General features: G+C 42.6%; 1 protein-coding gene across 1 annotated transcript in view; it reads left to right on the top strand.

Annotated features, from left to right (window-relative positions):
- MICAL2 (microtubule associated monooxygenase, calponin and LIM domain containing 2) overlaps positions 1-21,465 on the top strand; it is a 152,623-nt gene that overhangs the window by 67,612 nt on the left and 63,546 nt on the right. Inside the window, 8 exon segments of the mRNA XM_068398565.1 lie at positions 622-821; positions 1,334-1,446; positions 5,627-5,698; positions 6,276-6,425; positions 7,595-7,699; positions 9,086-9,298; positions 9,526-9,627; positions 10,240-10,371. Of these exon segments, the coding sequence (XP_068254666.1) occupies positions 622-821; positions 1,334-1,446; positions 5,627-5,698; positions 6,276-6,425; positions 7,595-7,699; positions 9,086-9,298; positions 9,526-9,627; positions 10,240-10,371 (1,087 nt within the window).

Raw genomic sequence — 21,465 nt, 5'->3', positions numbered from 1 at the left:
TCAAGGGATCAGACTCTTAGAATAGGTTCCATAGAAAATGGATTAGAGAACGGATAACGCAGTTCCACATGTGTGATGTACTTACTTAGTGCACTGCTAAATCCAGTTATGACATGGACAGGAGGTCCTCATTCAAACTGTGTGTGTGACACCTTAAAAAGAATGTAGTGCCTGTCCATGTGTGTGCGCACACATACAACATGTTTGTTTCGTAAAATGCTAGCCTAAATTTACTTCTCGTGGCTTTGATGATTTATAGAACTAATTGAAACTAAAAAGTCAATTGCTAACAGGTGAAATCTGTAGTAGCACAGCTGTGTTTGGAGAGGAGAAAGGTTTCTTAACACTTATGAGGAGGAATTGCGTTTCTTCATAAATAAGGGAGTCCTTTATTGTGGGACTGCATTGAAATCCAGTTCAGTGAAATAGCTTTTAAATTATGTTTCTGGCAAAGCTGGGATTTGTATGAGACTCTTACCTTTGGCATTGTGTAGACTGTAGCTTTGACCCAGTGAAACAGCTGTGCTGTTCTGCACCTATCCGATGCGCAAGGAAGCGCTGCATGTTTCCGAGGGGAACAGAGAGCGAACTGCCACCGATACCAGTGTGTTGTCCCTGCAGTGACTTCGATGCTCTGAACGAAGAGGACGTTGTCAAAAACAACCAGCTGGCATTCGATGTTGCTGAGCAGGAGTTTGGGATCCCCCCTGTGACCACAGGGAGGGAGGTGGGGTCAGCTGGGGAACCTGACAAGCTCAGCATGGTCATGTACCTCTCCAAGTTTTATGAACTGTTCCGGGGCACACCTCTGCGGGCAGTAGGTAAGCCAAACCCAGGCTGCTCCTATAATTCTTCCAAGTTTGGGGAGCGGAAGCACTTCATACAGACTGCTTACGAGCACTGCTCTTGAGCCGAGAGTCCTTTCCCAGCTGAGCTATTCTGGCATGTGAGCATGCCTGCTTCTGTCTGCAACAGTTACCTTGTGCTTAAAAAAGGAAAGAGGGAAAAACTTGATTGAAGACTAGGGTTTTGTGGGTCCTTGGTGGTTTCAGAGAACAGGAGCAGCTGGATAACTGGAGCTCGACATCATGAAGTTCATGTATCAGGTCGTTAGAGTGATTCTCTGGTAAGGATGACTGTATAGAGCATGTACATTCCTGGGTGTTTCTGTTCCTTTTTTTAAAAGTCACCCTACATTGTATGTATTTGCTTTTGTTTGCCTGGGTTTCTTATATATAATTGCTACCAGCACTCAACTGGAAAGTTCTGGCTTAGTCAAAATATTTAAAAAAGAAATCTGAATAAATATCCTAAGCAGTCATTTTTTGAACAGATGCTGGTGACAAGCAAAATGGAGAAACTCATGATCTTTGTTCAGCAAAATCATCGAACTTCATCTTTAATAATTACATCAATTTAACTTTACCAAGAAAACGAGTACCAAAGGTAAGTTGTGAAGGAAGACTTGCCCTATAAATCTTTCTGTTTTTAAAAGATGAAAATAAACTGTCAGGCTCAGAAATAAGGGTTTTATATATATCCTACTATTAAAAGACCTGTAGAAGGAGATTTTTTTGAGCATAGTAGAAAAGTAAAATAAGATTTCACTGTAAAAGCTAACGCACATCTGCACACTCAATCATTATGATGTTTATAATGATAAAACTGAAGCATTTTCAGTGTCAAATAGTAAAGCATTAATAGTAGTCCCAGTTAAGTGTTCTCTGTAAATGCAAAATTTCAAATCACAGTGAGAATTTGGGTATATTTGGGGCGGATTTGGATCCATTGTCCATGTCAATCTTCTTCAGTTTAGGTAAAATTGAAGGGACGAGGATGTTTTAATTGGTGTGTTTTTAAGTTGTGGTTTTCAACTTGAAATATTTGAGATCTTGGCTCTGTTACCTGTATTGTCTTTTATTTTTGGAAATTTTTCAAAAGGTGTTTTTAGGAGGTTTTGTGTAATGCTGGATGCTAGGTTTTATATTTTTGTTGGGGACTTTGGGGTTTGTTGAGGTTTTTTTTGAGATGGGAAGGTCTGGAATTTTTCTGGCCTATTTCTGACTGTAAGAAAAATAGCACTATAGTTCTGTATTCCTAGAGTTAAATGTACAGCCATAATATTATATCAGTTCAAATAATCACTGGTATGTTAGAATGCTTATTGATTGGGAGGGAGTGCTGTTTTTTAATGAAAGCAGCGATTTGAGCAGTTTGTGGATGCTGTGAAGGTTCTGGAGGGAAGCTTTCAAACCCTTATAGATGTGTAAAGCCTGCAATGGTGACAAACAGTGGGCAGGTTGACTAGCATGACCCTGAGATAGTGATCTCTTAGTCATACCCATATACTTTTCTCTCTTGGTCACTTATTAATGAAAACTTATTGACACGCCCTTTTTATGTTCCTGTATAAAACACATCCGTGCCCATACATGTTGCGACTAAAGAGTCCAGGGCCTTGAAGGCGTATGGAGGCCTGAGTTAATACTGTCTGACATAGACTGTGTGCAGTGAGAGTGTTGTCTATGTGTTTATGAATGGATTATAACTTCAAAAGTTTTATGTGATTTAATTTAAAAGTTACTCTAACGAAATTGTTCAGTAATAAACTGTTTCACCTTCTGCCTATTCATTAACTTGGCCCTCTTCTGAAGGGAGACCTTGAGGAGGAGCTTTGCTTTCACAGCCAAGCCTACCTTCAATTTAACTTCAATTTAAATGGGGAGTGTCTGCACAACCTGGCTCAGAGGCAGCAGAGTCTCAAGTCCAAGTGTTGCAGCTTAACCAGCACTTAGACAGCAGCATGTGCTCCTCCACCAACATGAATTTAACTTATGTATTATCTGAAGCACAGCTTAACGCAAAGCTGTTGCACGTTTTGAGTTTCCTGGGCTAGCCAGAAAGTGCATATTGACCACGATGACTCTCAAGTTTGTTCTTTGTTTTTTTAATTATTTTTTTAAACAGACCTCCCTAATGCTTAACTGTATTGCTTCATTTACAGCTATGCAGAGACTCTAAATTTTGTCTGCAAAACTACAGATTTCCTACTTCTTTTGGAATTCAATCCTTAATAAAAGCTCAGGTGTACATGTATGTACTACATTTCTCAGTATTTTAATATATTGCTTTTGAAATTTGTTGCTATCTTATCTTCTCAGTTTTGGTAAAAATGTGATTTTTTTTTTCTTTTTTCTTTTTTCTTTTTTTTTTTAACCCAAAGAATTACTCCAGAATTTCCAGATATCTCCTAGACTGACTTACATGTCGATTATTTTCCATCCACAAACACATCTTCAAAACCTGTGGACAGTCAATTGCCCAGTAACCTCATATATCCTTGTTAGGAAATAACTTTTCAGTGCTGCCCACATATACACAAACCCAAGTGACATGTTTCCCAGCTAACCAAGCAGTGAAAAAACAAATACACAAAATAAACATTGCTCTTCCTTGTGGGTGACTTCTTTGGAAGAAAAACCTTTTTCATGACCACAATGTTGTTGTTTTTCAGTGAGTTATTTGCCAGAAGTAAATAGAGTTTTAGTAGTAGGGAGAGCTTTCCATTACTAAGCTGTACAGCCCTCTGACTAGCCTCCCATCATGAAATAAGCCCTCTGTCATAACAGGAGGTGTATTTCTTGGCACTACATGAAAGCATGAGGTGATTTGCTCAGCGGGCCCCTTTGGTTTCACACTGCAGGGGCTCGTTTGAAAGGAGAGTGGAAGTGATATTTTCCAAATCAGCTTGGGGAGTGGGACTGTCAAGGCCGTATTTTGTGTGAGGCTTTGCAGCCTTGACATGGATGGGGCATGGAACTGAGCAAGAAACACAGTACTTGGGTTAGAACAGAGACTTGCGAGTGCCGTAACCATCTGAAACTAGCTGGGAAATGAAGCTCCCTGGAAAGCAACTGCAAAAGTTTGTGTGTGGTTTCATTTTTATGGTTCTTTCCCCTGCAAAAAGTGGTGCTGAGCATTATGCAGGTATGACAGTGGGAGAGCACTCGCGTATCTCAGAGTCAAAAACCAGCTGGGGTAACAGTGTCGCTCACTAAACTTTCCATACCATCTAGTTTGTCTTTTTATTTGGCTGGAAGAGGGTCCTTATCTGGGCGTGGATTGTGAGGGACTGGGAAGTGGGGGCCTGGAGCTGGTGTGGCGGTGGCTGTTCTGGCAGCCTGGGCTGGGCTGGATAATGTTTTCCATTCTCCTATGAGTGTCAGCCCGGCTGGAGAGGAACCGAGATTTCCTGTGCTCCAGACTAATAAGTGAATAGAGGTGTTTATACAATAAAGGGCACAATCCTTTTTCTTGGAGTTTTGCTAGGCAATTAAATCGCTTTGTCTTTGACTTCTTTGTAAATATGTTAAAGAAAGTCCTTTATGTAAGGTTTTTGAAAGGCAGCATCTTGTTTGCTCCATTCACTTAGGCAAATTCTGCTTTTATGTGGTACAGATTATTATGCAGACTACATTGTGCTGTTATGTTGTTCACTCTTCCTTGGTAGACTAATGATTATAGGTAGTGTAAAGCTAGGTTACTGAGAGCTAGTGCTTGAATGACAATATACCAAAGCATACAAAGTAATCAAAATATTGTCATCTGATTCTTTTGGTGTTTGCCCAGAAGTTGTTTGGGATTGCTTCTTTTCACTGCATAATGATTTATTATAAACAGTGTATATGTAAAAAGGAAGCCTGTATTCTTTGATCTTTCTCTTTATTATTTTTTCTTTTTTTTTTTTTTTTTTTTTAAGTTGACTGAGCAATCACTAAGTTACAGCGTGGGCAAATGCAAATAAGTGGAATGTAGTTTATTGTCCATTAAAATATAACCTAACATGACATCAGACAAAAAAAATCTCTCCATTGTACCAAATCTTCAAGACTGAATTTAGTAAGAACTGATACAAATTTTTAAGCATTGACTATTTTGCAATTTCGTGCAGACTGAATATGAAGTGTTACTTATTGTGTAATATCTAGTTCAGTAAAATAATTGAATATGTGCATAGCTTGAGCACAAAATAGACAATTTGATTGCTTAAGTACTGTAATGTAAAACCAGTCAGAGAGATGAACCTTACAAGGAAGACAGACATTTAAGGCAAACAATAATTGCCCCAAAAAAGGTATACATCTGCTCTGTGAGCACATGATCTGCATGCAGATATCTAGGTTAAGAGATGTGGAGGCTATAGTGAATGTTTGATTTTGTTATTTATATGGAAACCAGTGTAGTCTAGATTAAAATTCACAGAATAACTGATGCTGTGATGCCTTTTTCTTCAAGGATGTGCTAGTGAATTATGTTGTGATTTATAAACTCTTTAGTATGGAAAGAGGAAAAGGTAAACATCAACGTTGTATAGTCTGTGTTCAGTAAAGTGTATGAGCATGTATTTTCACCCATCAGAGTTCAGTGGGAATTCGTAATCAGGTGTTTCTGGGCAGCTTTTACATACATGGTAACTGCCACGAGGGCCACCAGGCCTCCTCGTATGAGGAACGATTCTGATTCACTTTCCTGGTTGTGAAAGTTAATATCCTGGGAGGAACTGCTTGGGTAAATCTGGTAACTGCTGCAGTAATCCATAGAACTTGTTTTGGCTTTACCGTTTCAGGTTGAAGGGAAAACGGAAGAAAATGAGACCAACAAAAGACGTCGAAAAGGTCTTTTTGGTGTCTTTGAGGAGGTTGGTCCACATGTATCCAGCTCTTTGATGAGCACCAGAGCTGAGAAAGCAGTGGGAGTCAGGGGGCTGGGGCTTGGCTTTCTTGTGCTTGGTGGGAACAAGAAGCCTCTCCCATTAAAACCTTGAATTTAGTGTGCTGTGCACTAAAGAAGAGCTAAATTTATTTATATCATTTGATAGGGAGGAGAGCATTACCTAAATTGCACTGGTTTTCTTTCTGACCCAAGAACATTTAAAGTATTGGGTTTTTTTTTCCTTTTTCGAACTCGGTTATTTAAACAAATTTTTGTTTGAAGAGTTTGCACTGTGGCTCAATGCCTAGCTCCTCTTGGATTAGTAACCTTTGTGACTGCTTTGTCATCACCAGCACCAATTCATGTCTCCTTTTTACTGTGCTCTGGAACCAAAGAAAATATTTTTTTGGTGACTTTGCATGCTAAGCAGCGTCATTTTATAAAATACTATAGACTGTATTTCCTTTCATCCTTTGCTGGTAGGGATGTTATCTTTCTCATCTCTCTCTTCATGAATGTCATAGGTAAACTCAAGAAAAACAGAATTTGTTGTTTCCTTGCAGGCTTCAGACTTTCCAAGCCAAGGAACAAATGCTGGAAAAGAACAGACTGATGCCAGAGAAGGAATGAACCAGAATAAAGTTAAATCAATGGCAACTCAACTGTTGGCAAAGTTTGAAGAGAATGCTCCAAATAGAATTTTTCGGAGGCAGGTAGGTCATAGAAGAACATAAAAGTAATCTCTGAAATTAAACTGTAGTCCCTCCTTGTGAACATGATGCAGATTTCTGAGGGGAAAAAATGGATCTGTTACGTGGATGAAGTCGGTTGTCTTTTTTTTTTTTTTTAATACTTTATGCAAATTAAAGATACTCCTCTAAATGTTTAGTGAACAAATATGACTAATATAGATTAATGTATATTAATATAGTGTATTAATCTATGTTAGGTTAATATAGCGTAGTGGGATTGCAATGTCTAGAAATCTCTTGTAAGCCAGTCTGTAGAATTTTTGCTTTGTGTGGAAGTCTAAGCTGGCTGTGTATGGTACTGGAGAAGGAGTTTTTTTCCTATGTTCTATGGATAAAGGACACTACATATCCAGTGGAATCTTGCTGTGTGGAAAATTTAGAAAGCGTAGGAAGGGAACCTAATCTTTTGCAAGATGTGTCTGGCTTCGGTTTCCATTCCTAAAGTAGCCATAGTGGAATATATTTGTACATTCTGCAGCATTTTCATGGTTTGTCGTTCGTGTGACTAGTGGTGTGTTAAAAATAATCCCATGCTGTCAAGGTAGGGCTGGTAAGCTCAGAATCACACTTTAGCCAGTGAGATGGTTTGAGTCCGATGAATTTTGATCTGTCACCTAGAAGATCTGAAGGAAGGTTGTGCAAGGTGTCGAGGTTCTGTCAAGGGTGGTGGCTTTCTTAATTCTTCGTGCTTGTATCCATTTGTTTATTTACATATTTAAATCCTCCAAAAGTGTAGAATTTATAGATGTCAAGTGACTCAGTCCATGAACTGCTGTTGCTTGCGTTCTACCTGGCTACTTGCCAATGCCCTGAGCTTTCTGCGTGTGATACCTGTGCAGAGGTTTGCTTGGCTGTGTTGAAGGAAGCCTCGATGCATTCATTACCTTTTGATCGTAATCTCTCTTCAAGAATACTGAATGTGCTGAATTTTAAGAATATCTTTGATAGTGGAAGGGGTTAATAAAATGGGTGGGCGACAACAATCTGCAAAATGTATTGTTAAGGTCCATAGTAACGTGTCTTTAAAAGCAGCTTTAATTTCTTTCTGCCTCAAAAGATCTTTGAATCCTATTTACTGTCTTCCTTTTTTTTTCCACTCTGTCTTTATAATTGTAAAAATGCTTTACAAGGAGCTAATAGATAGACCAGCCCTGCTCTCTTCTGACCCTCCTGTTAATCCTCGCTTTGCTAAACCTAAGGATCCAAGTCTTCTTCCACCTCAACCAAAAAGGCAGGTAGGAACTCCTATGGGTAACACCTGACAAGCCCACCATTTCTCTTACTGCTGGGAACTCAATGTTATTGTGTAACTACAGAATATATAAAATGATATTTGGATGTAATCTGCAGAGTTAACAGATATATTTAGCTGAGAATTGTGAAAACCACATTAAAGTTTAAGGCTATTTTATACCTGCTTGACCAGATGAGAAAACTATTTGAAAGAATTAGTAACTGTGTGGAAAAAAACCCTAAAAACATAGGTGTTGATTTCTGTGTTATCACATCTAGACTCCAAATTGTGTAAATATCATTACATAGCTATATTTAACATGTGAGAAAACTACAGCAGTACCTGAAAATTTGTCTGTGCATGTGCTCGATGCTTTGGGCTGTTGTAATGGTAAGGCAAAGGGGATTTTCCACCCTGAGAAACCTGGTAAAAATATCTAAGATAAAAGCTTGAGCATTGGGAAGCTGATATCGATGCCCGGGTTTTTTTTATTTCTTCAAGTGGAATTCGTGGTAACAATTTCTGCCAGAAGATCTTTTGCAGCATCATTTACAGGGGGCAAATTTTTTTAATTTGTTGTCTAAATTTTTCTCTTAGTACTTCCAATAAAATCAATCTTATATCAAATAGTAATGATACTCACTTTACATTAGAGTTTTAAAAGGAAGTAAATATCCTGTAGTAGCATTTAAAGAGTATTCTGCAGTGAAATGAGGTCTGTGTTGCACGTGGAAATCTGCAGATCAGCTTGCTGAAATATGCAATTGAGAATTGCTATGTTAAAGACAGGTGTGCTATCCTGAAACATCAGGAGCACACTGCAAGTTGATTTGCTTTAGGGTTTTTAATTTTAATTGTTTACTTCAAAAGCTATTTTATATGAAGATTCAAATTCAGAGACTGTTCTGAACTCCTCGGAAAATGCTTTAAATCTGAAATATGTTATAGCTTGACTTGGGTCAGACTAGATCTATAATTATGCCAAGAACTACTGTTGATATTCTTACAATTTGATTGTAAGTTTATTTTCGGGCGGATGTGATGCTAAAAAAAAGACCCGAAACTTTTGCTAAAAACCCTAGAAGGAGATGTAGTGTCACGTTTTTCTGCACTGATGCTATCAGGGGTTATTCATACAAACTGAGACAAACCTAGAGAAGGATGTCAAGACCTGCATGAGTTATGTAGGACTGATTTATTTCAGTGCATGGACACAAGGATCAGAGGTGCAGTAGACAGTGTGCAAAGAGTGCTGTGAGAACATTTTATTTCTAGTTACGTGCATGACTGTGCTGCGCTTTCAGAAGCATCCTTAAAAGCTGCATATACTGCATGGTAGTGCAGAAAGCAGATTTTTTTTTTCACTTCAAATGTTTCCCAGTTTCAGGTGGTAGCTAGGAGTGAACACGAGGTCAGGGAACCCAAACAGTCTTTAAATGGTTCTGATCATATGGCCAGGAGAGCAAAGACTGTACAAAAACCAGATACCCAGCCCAGTCTGTCAGAAACCTCTGAAAATCTCGCATCTGCCTGTTCTGCTGCATTTGTACTTTCTGGAGTGCTTGAGCGTCTTCAGCACCTGGAGGAAAAAATGAAACAGGTGACAAGCAATGTCTTTTCCTTTCTGTCTCTTAACTGCGTATGTTAATCTGTATACTCTATTTTCCCTGGATATGCTGGATTTTTCTCTGTTAACTTTAGCTTATATTAAGACAATACAAACTCTCTCTACAAACTTGCTGTATTCTGATGACGTATGTGACATTAACTGGAATCTCTCTCTTTTTCTTTCTTGTCTTGGCTTTCCTTCCCTGGCTCTTCTTGCAGAAAAGAGCTCAGACAATAGCAAATAGGGAATTCCATAAAAAGAACATTAAAGAGAAAGCAGCACATCTTGCCTCAATGTTTGGATACATGGAGTTTCCAAAGGTGAATATTAGGTTTTGCACCTGAAGAAGTGCTGAGTTAGAAGACATATAAGAATTCATGGAAAAAAATTGCAGTAGTTTTGCTTTGAACTTTCCTTTCATCCTGTGTGGTTCTGAAAAGTAATTTGGATTCCATTGAAGATGGTAAAAAGTTTTGTTTAAATATTATTGCATGATTTAATTGAAGTAAAACACAATCAATTATAAAGCTAGTCAGAGTACTTTAGCATAAGAGAGATGTGTTAGAATAAACCATGTCTTGTGCTTAAGTATATGCTGGTAACTCAAAGTTTCTAATGAATTGGTGAGCAGTAGCTCTCAGTCAGTGCAATCTCGCATTTCTTATATTTCGTTATGCTTTTTCCCATCACTAGCTTACCTTACTGCCCACTGTAAATATTTTTGATAAGAAAACTGAGTACAGTAATATAATTTGCCGTGAAGGTTTTGCCTTGATGATTTCCTTGGCTCCTTACTGTGCAGAAATAGAGAAAAGAGCAGAATTGTAGTTAGTATCTTTCTATTTTTTTGATGCATGACTGTGAAATTATTCTCTTAACCTGTGCTAATGTCACTGTCTCTTGGATAACTCTCCTGTTTCTGCTCTACACAGAATAAGCTACCTACTAAAGGCTTATCCCGTTCTCTGCCCCCAACTCCCTCTTGCCCTCAGCCTCATGATTCAGCTGCTGCCTCTTCTCCATCATCTGTCAGTTCAGCTTCCCCTGCTGTTCCTTCTAGACAGGTACTCTATTTTCCTGTAAAATCCAAACTTGTGCTAAAGCTGCTTGAGAAATGGCTTGGATGGAAGGCGCTGCCAGCAGATCTGTTGTGTAGGTTGTATTTCACATTTGAATCAAACTTTACTTTGTTCACTGTTGTTAATTCTGCGTGTTTGTAAGAGGAAAGTAATCATTAAAAATAGCTCAGGTATAAAGCTAAAGAACAGAGCAAATCATTCGCAGAATTTTTGATTCAATTCTGAAAATTTTGCATTGCTGCTTATTTTAAACATTCTGTTGTTGGATCATACCACAGACGTGCCTAGCAGAGAGCGAGATTCACACTGTATAGCTAACTGGATGTTTTGGGATTAGTTAGTTGTTCTTGGGTGGTGTCACGGTTTAAAGCTGGGCTGGCGATTAAACCTGCAGCAGACGCTCTTTGTTAACCCTCCCCCCCCACCCGAAGGGAAAGGGAAAGGGAAAAGGGAGAGAGACTTACGGGTTGGAAAGTTAAAACAGTTTTAATAAACCTATAATAATGAAAAAGAGTATAATAATAATATTGGAATAATCAAATATATACAAATATATATACAAAACCAAGATCGAGCTCCCCCGATGTCGGCAACGTCACCACCGGCACTGCAGGGCAGGCTCCGGGAAGGCCCAGGCTGGGCCTAGCGACGGTCGAGAGCTGGATTCAGGGATGCACAGATCAGGATCGGGGGCAGCAGGAAAACAGACAGAGTCCTCCTTGGACACCGGCCATAGCAGAAAGAGCAAGAGCGAGCAAGAGGGGAGCAAGAGAGAGAGACCCTCGTGATCCCCCCGCTTTATACCGAGAATGACGTGTATGGGATGGAATACCCTCGTTGGTCAATTTTGGGTCACCTGCCCTGTCTGCTCCCCGCTGCAGCTGCGACCCCCCTTCGGCTTTTCACTTGTAAGCAGTGAGGAATTCAGCGGTGACCTTGGTTTCTCTAAGAAAAAAAAGTACAGCAAGAGCCTTACTGCACAACATCCCTACCGGTGCCTCAGCGATAACTACAAACTTCGAGCGTTATCAGTCCTGGAAGCAGACACTGTCTGCAAAAACATGCAGTTAGTTTCAGAAAGTGCAGTTATTTAGAGGAGACTTAGCTGAAAGTAAAAATCACTGAAAGGAAAATCGGCCTGGTTTAGGCCAAACCAGGACATTCCACCCCTTATTCCATACCATTCACGTCATACTCAGATCACCACTAACTTTTCATTTTAAAATATATACAGATAACATTAGTTTATGATTCATCTCTATACAGAAAAAAAAAGTTCATCAAGTTCATTTAGTTCGGGATTGTGGGTTTCCATCTGGCTAGGAGTCTCTCAGGGCAGGAGACATGGTATGAGTTTTGTCACGGTTCATGCCCACGGGTTGCAGGTTAAAGATGTCAGTCTCGAGGAGGTTACTGGACGCCACTTGCAGCTAGCTCTATTCCCATCACCACTGCTTCAACCTGAAAGACACTTATGAACACTGTTAGTATTATGCAGCAATTAACATCATACAGTTCAGAATTAAGTATTCTCACCCAAGATCAGATCACCTTCAGGGACACATCGGACTTCACCATCCTGCAGCATTACCCACCAAGTACATCCAGGTCCTTGAGCAAAAGCAATCCCATGAATGGGTTTACCTTTGCCCGTAGCAGGAAGAACCCAGACAGTTTTTCCCAATAGATTCCTTTCATGCACCACTGGGACTTTATCCCCTTCTACTGTATGTAAAAGATCTGACTGAGCAGGGCCAGCTCGGTTGATAGATCCTCTGGTGTTAACTAGCCAGGTAGCTTGTGCCAAATGCTTATCCCAGTTTTTAAAGGTTCCACCCCCCATTGCTTTTAGGGTAGTTTTTAACAGCCCATTATACCGTTCAACTTTCCCAGATGCTGGTGCATGATAGGGGATGTGATATACCCATTCGATGCCATGCTCTTTGGCCCAGTTATCTATGAGACTGTTTTTGAAATGAGTCCCATTGTCCGACTCAATTCTCTCTGGTGTGCCATGTCGCCACAAGATTTGCTTTTCAAGGCCCAGAATAGTGTTCCGGGCAGTGGCATGGGGCACAGAGTATGTTTCCAGCCATCCGGTGGTTGCCTCCACCATGGTAAGCACATAGCGTTTACCCTGGCGGGTTTGAGGGAGTGTGATATAGTCAATTTGCCAGGCCTCCCCATATTTATATTTCAACCACCGCCCCCCATACCACAAAGGTTTTAACCGTTTGGCTTGCTTAATTGCGGCGCATGTTTCACAATCATGGATAACCTGTGCAATAGAGTCCATAGTTAAGTCCACCCCTCGGTCACGAGCCCATCTGTATGTTGCATCTCTTCCTTGATGACCTGAAGTGTCATGAGCCCACCGAGCTAAAAATAGTTCACCTTTATGTTCCCAGTCCAAATCTATTTGGAACACTTTAGCAGCCTGATCTGCTTGTTGGTTGTTTCGATGTTCCTCAGTTGCCCGACTTTTAGGTACGTGGGCATCTACATGACGTACCTTCACGACTAGTTTCTCTAGCCGAGTAGCAATATCTTGCCACAGTTCAACAGCCCAAATAGGTTTACCTTTGCGCTGCCAGTTGCTTCGCTTCCACTGCTTTAACCACCCCCACAAGGCATTTGCCACCATCCATGAGTCAGTATAAAGATACAGCCTTGGCCACTTTTCTCGTTCAGCAATGTCTAGAGCCAGCTGGATGGCTTTTACCTCTGCAAATTGACTTGATTCACCTTGTCCTTCTGTGGCTTCTGTGACTCGTCGTATGGGACTCCATACAGCAGCTTTCCACTTCCGATGCTTTCCTACAAGACGGCAGGATCCATCGGTGAACAGGGCATACTGCTTCTCATCCTCTGGTAGTTCATTATATGGTGGGGCTTCTTCAGCACGTGTCACCTCCTTTTCTGGTGGCATTCCGAAGTCTTTGCCTTCTGGCCAGTCCATGATCACTTCTAAGATTCCTGGGCAATTAGGGTTTCCTATTCGAGCCCTCTGTGTAATTAATGCAATCCATTTACTCCATGTAGCATCAGTTGCATGATGGGTAGTGGGAACCTTACCCTTGAACATCCAGCCTAGTACTGGTAATCGAGGTGCCAGGAGAAGCTGTGCCTCAGTACCAATTACCTCTGAAGCAGCTCTAACTCCTTCATATGCTGCCAGTATCTCTTTTTCAGTTGGGGTGTAATTGGCCTCGGAGCCCTTGTATCCTCGACTCCAAAATCCTAGGGGTCGACCTCGAGTCTCCCCTGGTACTTTCTGCCAGAGGCTCCAGGTAGGACCATTGTCCCAAGCTGAGGTGTAGAGCACATTTTTAACATCTTGTCCCGTACGGACTGGTCCAAGGGCTACTGCATGCACAATCTCTTGTTTAATCTGTTCAAAGGCCTGTCGTTGTTCAGGACCCCACTGAAAATCATTCTTCTTTCTGGTCACTTGATAAAGAGGGCGTACAATCTGGCTGTAATCTGGAATATGCATTCTCCAGAAACCCACAACGCCTAAGAAGGCTCGTGTTTCCTTTTTGTTAGTTGGTGGGGACATAGCTGTTATTTTGTTGATCACCTCTATCGGGATCTGGCGACGCCCATCTTGCCATTTAATCCCTAAAAATTGGATCTCCCGGGCAGGTCCCTTGACCTTGCCTCTTTTTATGGCAAAACCAGCTTTCAGAAGAATTTGGATGATTTTCTCCCCTTTGTCAAAAACTTCTGCTGCTGTATCACCCCACACAATGATGTCATCAATGTATTGCAAATGTTCTGGAGCTCCACCCTTTTCTAGTGCAGTCTGGATCAGTCCATGGCAAATAGTAGGACTGTGTTTCCACCCCTGGGGCAGTCGATTCCAGGTATACTGGATACCTCTCCAGGTAAAAGCAAACTGTGGCCTGCACTTTGGTGCCAAAGGAATAGAGAAAAATGCATTAGCTATGTCTATGGTGGCGTACCACTTGGCTGCCTTTGACTCCAGTTCGTATTGAAGTTCTAGCATGTCTGGCACAGCAGCACTCAGCGGTGGCGTAACTTCATTTAGGCCACGATAGTCCACAGTTAATCTCCATTCTCCATCAGACTTTCGCACTGGCCATATAGGACTATTAAAGGGTGAGCGAGTCTTACTAATCACTCCTTGATTTTCTAATTGTCTAATCAGTTTATGAATGGGGATCAGGGAGTCTCGATTGGTGCGATATTGTCGTCGGTGCACCGTGGCAGTAGCAATTGGCACCTGTTGTTCTTCCACCTTCAGCAACCCCACAACAGAAGGATCCTCTGAGAGGCCAGGCAAGGTAGACAGCTGTTTAATGTCTTCAGTCTCTACAGCTGCTACACCAAAGGCCCATCTATACCCTTTTGGGTCCTTAAAATACCCGCTCTTGAGGTAGTCTATGCCAAGGATGCATGGAGCATCTGGGCCAGTCACAATGGGGTGCTTTTTCCATTCATTTTTAGTTAGGCTCACTTCGGCCTCCAATACAGATAACACTTGAGATCCTCCTGTTACTCCTGAAATACTGATAGGTTCTGCCCCTTTATGATCCGATGGCATTAGGGTGCACTGTGCACCAGTGTCTACCAAGGCTCGATACCTTTGTGGTTTTGATGTGCCAGGCCATCGAATCCACACAGTCCAATAAACTCGGTTGTCCCTTTCCTCCACCTGGCTGGAGGCAGGGCCCCCCTAATCAAGAAATGGATTTGTGCTGCTCACAGGGACTGGACCTTTATTTCTCCTATTCACACTTTGGAAAAAGGAATTTGAGGCCCATCTACCCTGACTGGGGTCCTGCTCACTGGTAACTGGAGCAGCCATCCTCCTAGAAAAATTCTCTCTGGTATTTCTTTTAGCTTGCAACTCACGTACTTGTGCCTGTAGGGTACTGGTAGGTTGTCCATGCCATCTGTTCATGTCCTCCCCATAACCACGCAGGGCAAACCACAGGATACCTCGTGATGTGTTCCGTTTCCTTTGAGCTGGTCCTGTAGGAGGGCGTTTTCTCTTAACAGCTGCAACGCGTGCCTGTGTAGGTAGAGAGTCAAGTTTATTCTCGATCCTGGACAGTTTGTCTGACAGTTGTTTAAATGAGTCCTTGTTTTCCTTTGTCAGTTTTTCCACAGCCGAGACACGGGCCTGCAGTGGGGAAGAAATACTATCTTCATACTGTCGCATACAGTTAGCCATTTCATCCACACTAGGTTGTGCCATAGCATTTTCTCCCCAGACTAATATTGACAATGTATGGGTATATGTCGGTGGAGCATTCTTCACAACCTTCCGGAACATGGATCGGTTGCATTCCACTTCATCAGGTTCTACAGGATCTACAATTTCCCGTGGGTGTCTATAAATGATCTCTTGCACAGCTAGTTGTCTAAGGTAGTTAATACCTTTTTCTATAGTGGTCCATTTGCTCAGGTGGCTCATAACATCATCTTTATAGGGATACCTGCTCTTTACAGCTGACAAGAGTCGCCTCCAGAGACTGATAGTGTTTGACTTTCTTGCAAGCGCCTTATCAATACCACCATCTCTGGACAGGGATCCCAACTGTCTGGCTTCTTTGCCGTCTAATTGCATGCTATCCGCCCCATTATCCCAGCATTGGAGCAGCCAGGTAATAATTGGCTCACCATCGTAACGGCTGAAATCTTTCCTTATATTTCTCAGGTCCTTCAGGGATAAGGAGTGGTAGGTTATCTCTACATCCGAGTCCTCCTCCTGTGATAGTTCTGCTTTAGAACGACCTTTCTTCTGTAATGGGTCTGCTTTAAAATGACGATCAAGGGAACTCCCATCTGTGTCGGGCCCTGACTCTGCCTGAGAAGGGCCCTCACCTGGGTCATGTGATGGCTCTGCCTTAGAAGGCTCTGAGTCATCATCCTCCTCTTCACGAGCTGATTTCTTTTGGTATTTCTTCCTGGTTACAGGAGCAATTGGTAGAGATTCAATAGATGCTGGGGTCTGAGTAGATGCAGTGGCTGTCGTGGGAGTGCTGAGACTCGTTAGAGTCTGAGTAGCTGCAGTGGCCATCTTGGGGGGTGTAGCAGCTGTGGTGCAGGCTGCCGAGGTTTCAGTGGATTTAGTGGCTGTAGCGGCAGCACACGCTGTAGGATCTGAGGTAGCTGCACAACACCTACAACTGTCCCTGCACCGATATTTAATCTTATCCCACATCAGAAACACATTCAGGACAACCGAAAATAAAAACATGCCACCTAGACAGCACCATCCTAATTTCACAAAATCTAGAGGAATCAGCTTGGCAGAAAAGGAGAAGGTACTATTTCCTGAAGTAAAACTGGAAGTGTAATCATTAACAGAATCAGCTAAAGGACGCCTGGAGCGTGCAGATGAAGTCGCTGCTACTGATTCGCGATTAAAACTGCCCGTCATTGTGTTATAGAGATAAGAGATCGGAATAGTAACTGCCCAGTTTATCACAGCATAAATCAGTATCAAACCCCATACCAAAACAATACATTTCGACCAGCGCCCACTGCTAAACCGCATGTAAACATTCATAAGAAGCAAACAATAACACAGTGCCCACGGCAGGTAAGGCATCATTGCAATACTCAACTGTGAAAGAAACTCTATAAAAAGACGAGATAACACAGTACTCAAAAATGACATCAGCATCTTCCCTATCTGTTTTAATTTCCAACCCCTCGTAAATCTCAAAGGAAGAAATCTGATACTCTCTCAGCTGAGCTCTCCGGGTCTCCTCCCGCCGGAGCTGGGATTCGACTTATCAGAGGAACCTGTTGGAGCTTCTCTCGAGCCCCACGTTGGGCGCCAATAAATCTGTCACGGTTTAAAGCTGGGCTGGCGATTAAACCTGCAGCAGACGCTCTCTGTTAACCCTCCCCCCCCCCACCCGAAGGGAAAGGGAAAGGGAAAAGGGAGAGAGACTTACGGGTTGGAAAGTTAAAACAGTTTTAATAAACCTATAATAATGAAAAAGAGTATAATAATAATATTGGAATAATCAAATATATACAAATATATATACAAAACCAAGATCGAGCTCCCCCGATGTCGGCAACGTCACCACCGGCACTGCAGGGCAGGCTCCGGGAAGGCCCAGGCTGGGCCTAGCGACGGTCGAGAGCTGGATTCAGGGATGCACAGATCAGGATCGGGGGCAGCAGGAAAACAGACAGAGTCCTCCTTGGACACCGGCCATAGCAGAAAGAGCAAGAGCGAGCAAGAGGGGAGCAAGAGAGAGAGACCCTCGTGATCCCCCCGCTTTATACCGAGAATGACGTGTATGGGATGGAATACCCTCGTTGGTCAATTTTGGGTCACCTGCCCTGTCTGCTCCCCGCTGCAGCTGCGACCCCCCTTCGGCTTTTCACTTGTAAGCAGTGAGGAATTCAGCGGTGACCTTGGTTTCTCTAAGAAAAAAAGTACAGCAAGAGCCTTACTGCACAACATCCCTACCGGTGCCTCAGCGATAACTACAAACTTCGAGCGTTATCAGTCCTGGAAGCAGACACTGTCTGCAAAAACATGCAGTTAGTTTCAGAAAGTGCAGTTATTTAGAGGAGACTTAGCTGAAAAGTAAAAATCACTGAAAGGAAAATCGGCCTGGTTTAGGCCAAACCAGGACAGGTGGCATTTGTGGTTTTTTTCTGGACCGTGGGGAAGAACCTGTACAGTAATGGTTATTTTAACTAGAGGACATGTCTTAGAATTGCATGAGCACTTGTCGATACAGAGAGATGTTATTGTTGATTTGTTTGGTTACTTATTTGTACTTTAATCTTGCTTCTGCACATTAAGTGCTAGAATACAGTTCTTTGTAACAGCAAACTTTACAGAGAGGAAACATGCATACTCTGAATGAAAGCAGTTAGGTAACACTTGAATCAGAGATATTCAGCTCTTATTACTTATGCTGATGTTACAGTGGGCTGTGCTTTTATCTGTGGAAGTTAGTATGACATTGGCTTCTAACGCCCCTTGTTTTAGAAGGATTTTAACAGAAGAAAGTTTGATATTTTTCAGCTTTTTAGGACAGGTAAAGGCCTGTGCTCACTTTCCTTCACCCACAGATTATGTAGCAGCAGTCTGGGAACACTGCAGTATTGAATAGGATTGATGTGGAAATAAAGGTGGAAACATCAAGTTTCTAGAGGTATTGAAGGCAACTGCTGTGACCCAATGCAGGTGCTGCTGGTGCTGGCAGCTCTGCTGCCTGACGCATGAAAGAAGTGCTATTTGGCAAAATCCGGTACTGTTTCCATTTAGTGTGAGGAGGAGCAAAGCATTCTGCCTGCTTTTGGTGCATTTAAATAACAGTAGTTTTATGAAATACTCATGAGTATTGCTCACTTTCAGGTAAGCCATGGCTGAAGGTAATTTCCCATCTGGGGGGTGCTCAGCAGGATCTTTTAATGGAATCAGTCTGGAGCTTTTCAGGTTATTTTGCACCCTATTGTTGATGCTGGTTGGAAATCAGGCTCACGGTCTCAGCAGTAACTGAGCAGGTAGATACTGAGCTGACTTGCAGCTTGCAAAGGCACGTTCCTTGGTTGAGGTATAGCTGTGTTGAAAAGACTCCCTTCCTCTCATTCCCCAGGAAAATACAGGCTATGCAGCCCTTCAAGAAAACTGAGAGCCCAGCAGGTGCCTTACTGTGGTAATCCCCTAATTCTCTTCAGCTTCAAAATAGTTCCTTTGCCTGGATTTACCTCTTACTTTTTATGACATAGGAGGTATAGAATGTGATGGGTTTTAAGCTAAGTAATGGTTTCCAAAATATCAGGCCTGTTGCTCATTTGATTTGGACAGTTATTGTGACACTGCAAAGAGAATTTAAAAACTCCACAAACTGCGTGAACAACCCTTTAGAATATGAAAACTAGACTATTAGTCACATGGAGACTCAGTGAGTGATAACTTCACTGGGATTTTAAAATTTTTTCTTACAGAACATTTGGCCTGAGCAATCACTTTTGGATGTTTTAATTCAACTGTATTTTGTTTAAAGTGCACTCACAGCCTTTTATTAGTTTGCCATTGTAGTTAAAGGGTGTAGCAATAGTTTGCTGTGACTTGATTTCACTCAGGCTGAGTCTACTTTAATTGAAAATGCTCTCTCCAGAGGTAATGGCAGAATGTAGCACAGCTGAGGCAAGAAAATCTTGTTCTGTCACCAGCACAGTAAATATGCCTTCATCTCATTTAGCAAATATTTGGCTGGTTAGGTAGGACTATGTGTATTCTTTGGCAGATCTACATGCATGAACATCTTGATGCCTAATATACTGCTCAATAGGGTTGTACAGGCTCAGGTTCTCTTGTACACTGTATGCATTACATATGTCTAAATATGGTGCATTTGGCACAGCATATGTGAGAATTTTTAAATAGCAGGTCTGATAATGAACAGGCAAACATTTACTTTCCTCCCCTTTGAGGCAGATGTGGTAATAGAAAGCTGATCCAAATGAACCCCAAGTGATGATGGATTACTGTAGGTATTTCAATGGGAAAGGTCGTAAGTAGATTTAAAAACAAAACAAAACAAAAACAAACAAACAAAAAAAACCACAAACCCCTTGAGTTTCCTTTCCAAGATTGCCAGTGGGTACAAGTCATATTGTTGGTGCTGTCCTTGCTACAGGGGTAACTAAGAGGGAGTGGAGGGGTTAGACAGGGTCAGTCAGCCATGGTGTCTGCACAAGGCTGGTGTGGAGAAGGGGAGGGTGCCCGTCCTCCATGCCCACTATGGGCACAATAAGGGGTGATGGACGGTCACTGTGGAAACGGAGACAAGGGTCAGGCTTGGGGATGGGGATAGGGGACCCTTGAATGGTAAGGAGCAGGGTGCTGGGGGAGGCCTGCAGTCTGCAGCACGGACACCTTCTGGAACAGGTTATGCCAATGTGCACTTACTTTACACAAGTGAAGTGGATCAGGGATGGGCTCAGTGGACCTTTGAACCTATGCCCAGGACCGTTACTCAGTTCTGGGGCCGGTGCTGTTCAATATCTTTATAGATGATCTAGACGTAGGGGTTGAGTGCACCCTCAGTAAATTTGCAGATGACACCAAGCTGGGTGGGAGTGTCGATCTGCTGGAGGGTAGGAAGGCCCTACAGAGGGACTTGGACAGGTTAGATAGATGGGCCGAGACCAACGGCATGAGGTTCAACAAGAACAAGTGCCGGGTCTTACACTTCGGCCACAACAACCCCATGCAGCTCTACAGGCTGGGGGAAGAGTGGTTAGAAAGTGGCCCCGTGGAAAGAGACCTGGGGGTGCTGATCAACAGCCGGCTAAACATGAGCCAGCAGTGTGCCCAGGTGGCCAAGAAGGCCAATGGCATCCTGGCCTCTATTAGGAATAGTGTAGCCAGCCGCTCTAGGGAAGTGATCGTCCCTCTCTACTCGGCACTGGTGAGGCCGCATCTTGAGTACTGTGTTCAGTTCTGGGCCCCTCACTTCAAGAAAGATGTTGAGGTGTTGGAGCGAGTCCAGAGGAGAGCGACCAAGCTGGTGAAGGGTCTGGAGGGTCTGACGTACGAGGAATGGCTGAGGGAGCTGGGGTTGTTTAGCCTGGAGAAGAGGAGGCTCCGAGGTGACCTTATTGCAGTCTACATCTACCTGAAGGGAGGTTGTAGTGAAGTGGGAGTTGGCCTCTTCTCCCGGGCAACTAGCGATAGGACAAGAAGGCACAGCCTCAAGCTTCGCCAGGGGAGGTTCAGGTTGGACATCAGGAAGAATTTCTTTACAGAAAGGGTTATTAGACATTGGAATGGGCTGCCCAGGGAGGTGGTGGAGTCACCATCTCTGGATGTGTTTAAGAAAAGACTGGAGATGGCACTTAGTGCCATGGTCTAGTTGACGGGGTGGTGTAGGGGCAGCGGTTGGACTCGATAATCCCTGAGGTCTCTTCCAACCTGGTTGATTCTGTGATTCTGTGATTCTGTTAATGAATGTGCAAGACTTTTGTTCTCTATACTATTTATGTGCTGTGAGGTTGATTCAGTTGTGTGATAGCCCTGTTACTTTAGCTTTACCTCTCTTTGGCAACTTAAGTTCTGTTACACAG

This window comes from Nyctibius grandis, chromosome 4 (assembly GCF_013368605.1).
Source record: "Nyctibius grandis isolate bNycGra1 chromosome 4, bNycGra1.pri, whole genome shotgun sequence".
Lineage (NCBI taxonomy): Eukaryota > Metazoa > Chordata > Aves > Nyctibiiformes > Nyctibiidae > Nyctibius > Nyctibius grandis.
The sequence above is the reverse complement of the archived record's forward strand: the minus strand, read 5'-3'. Positions and strand labels throughout refer to the sequence as shown.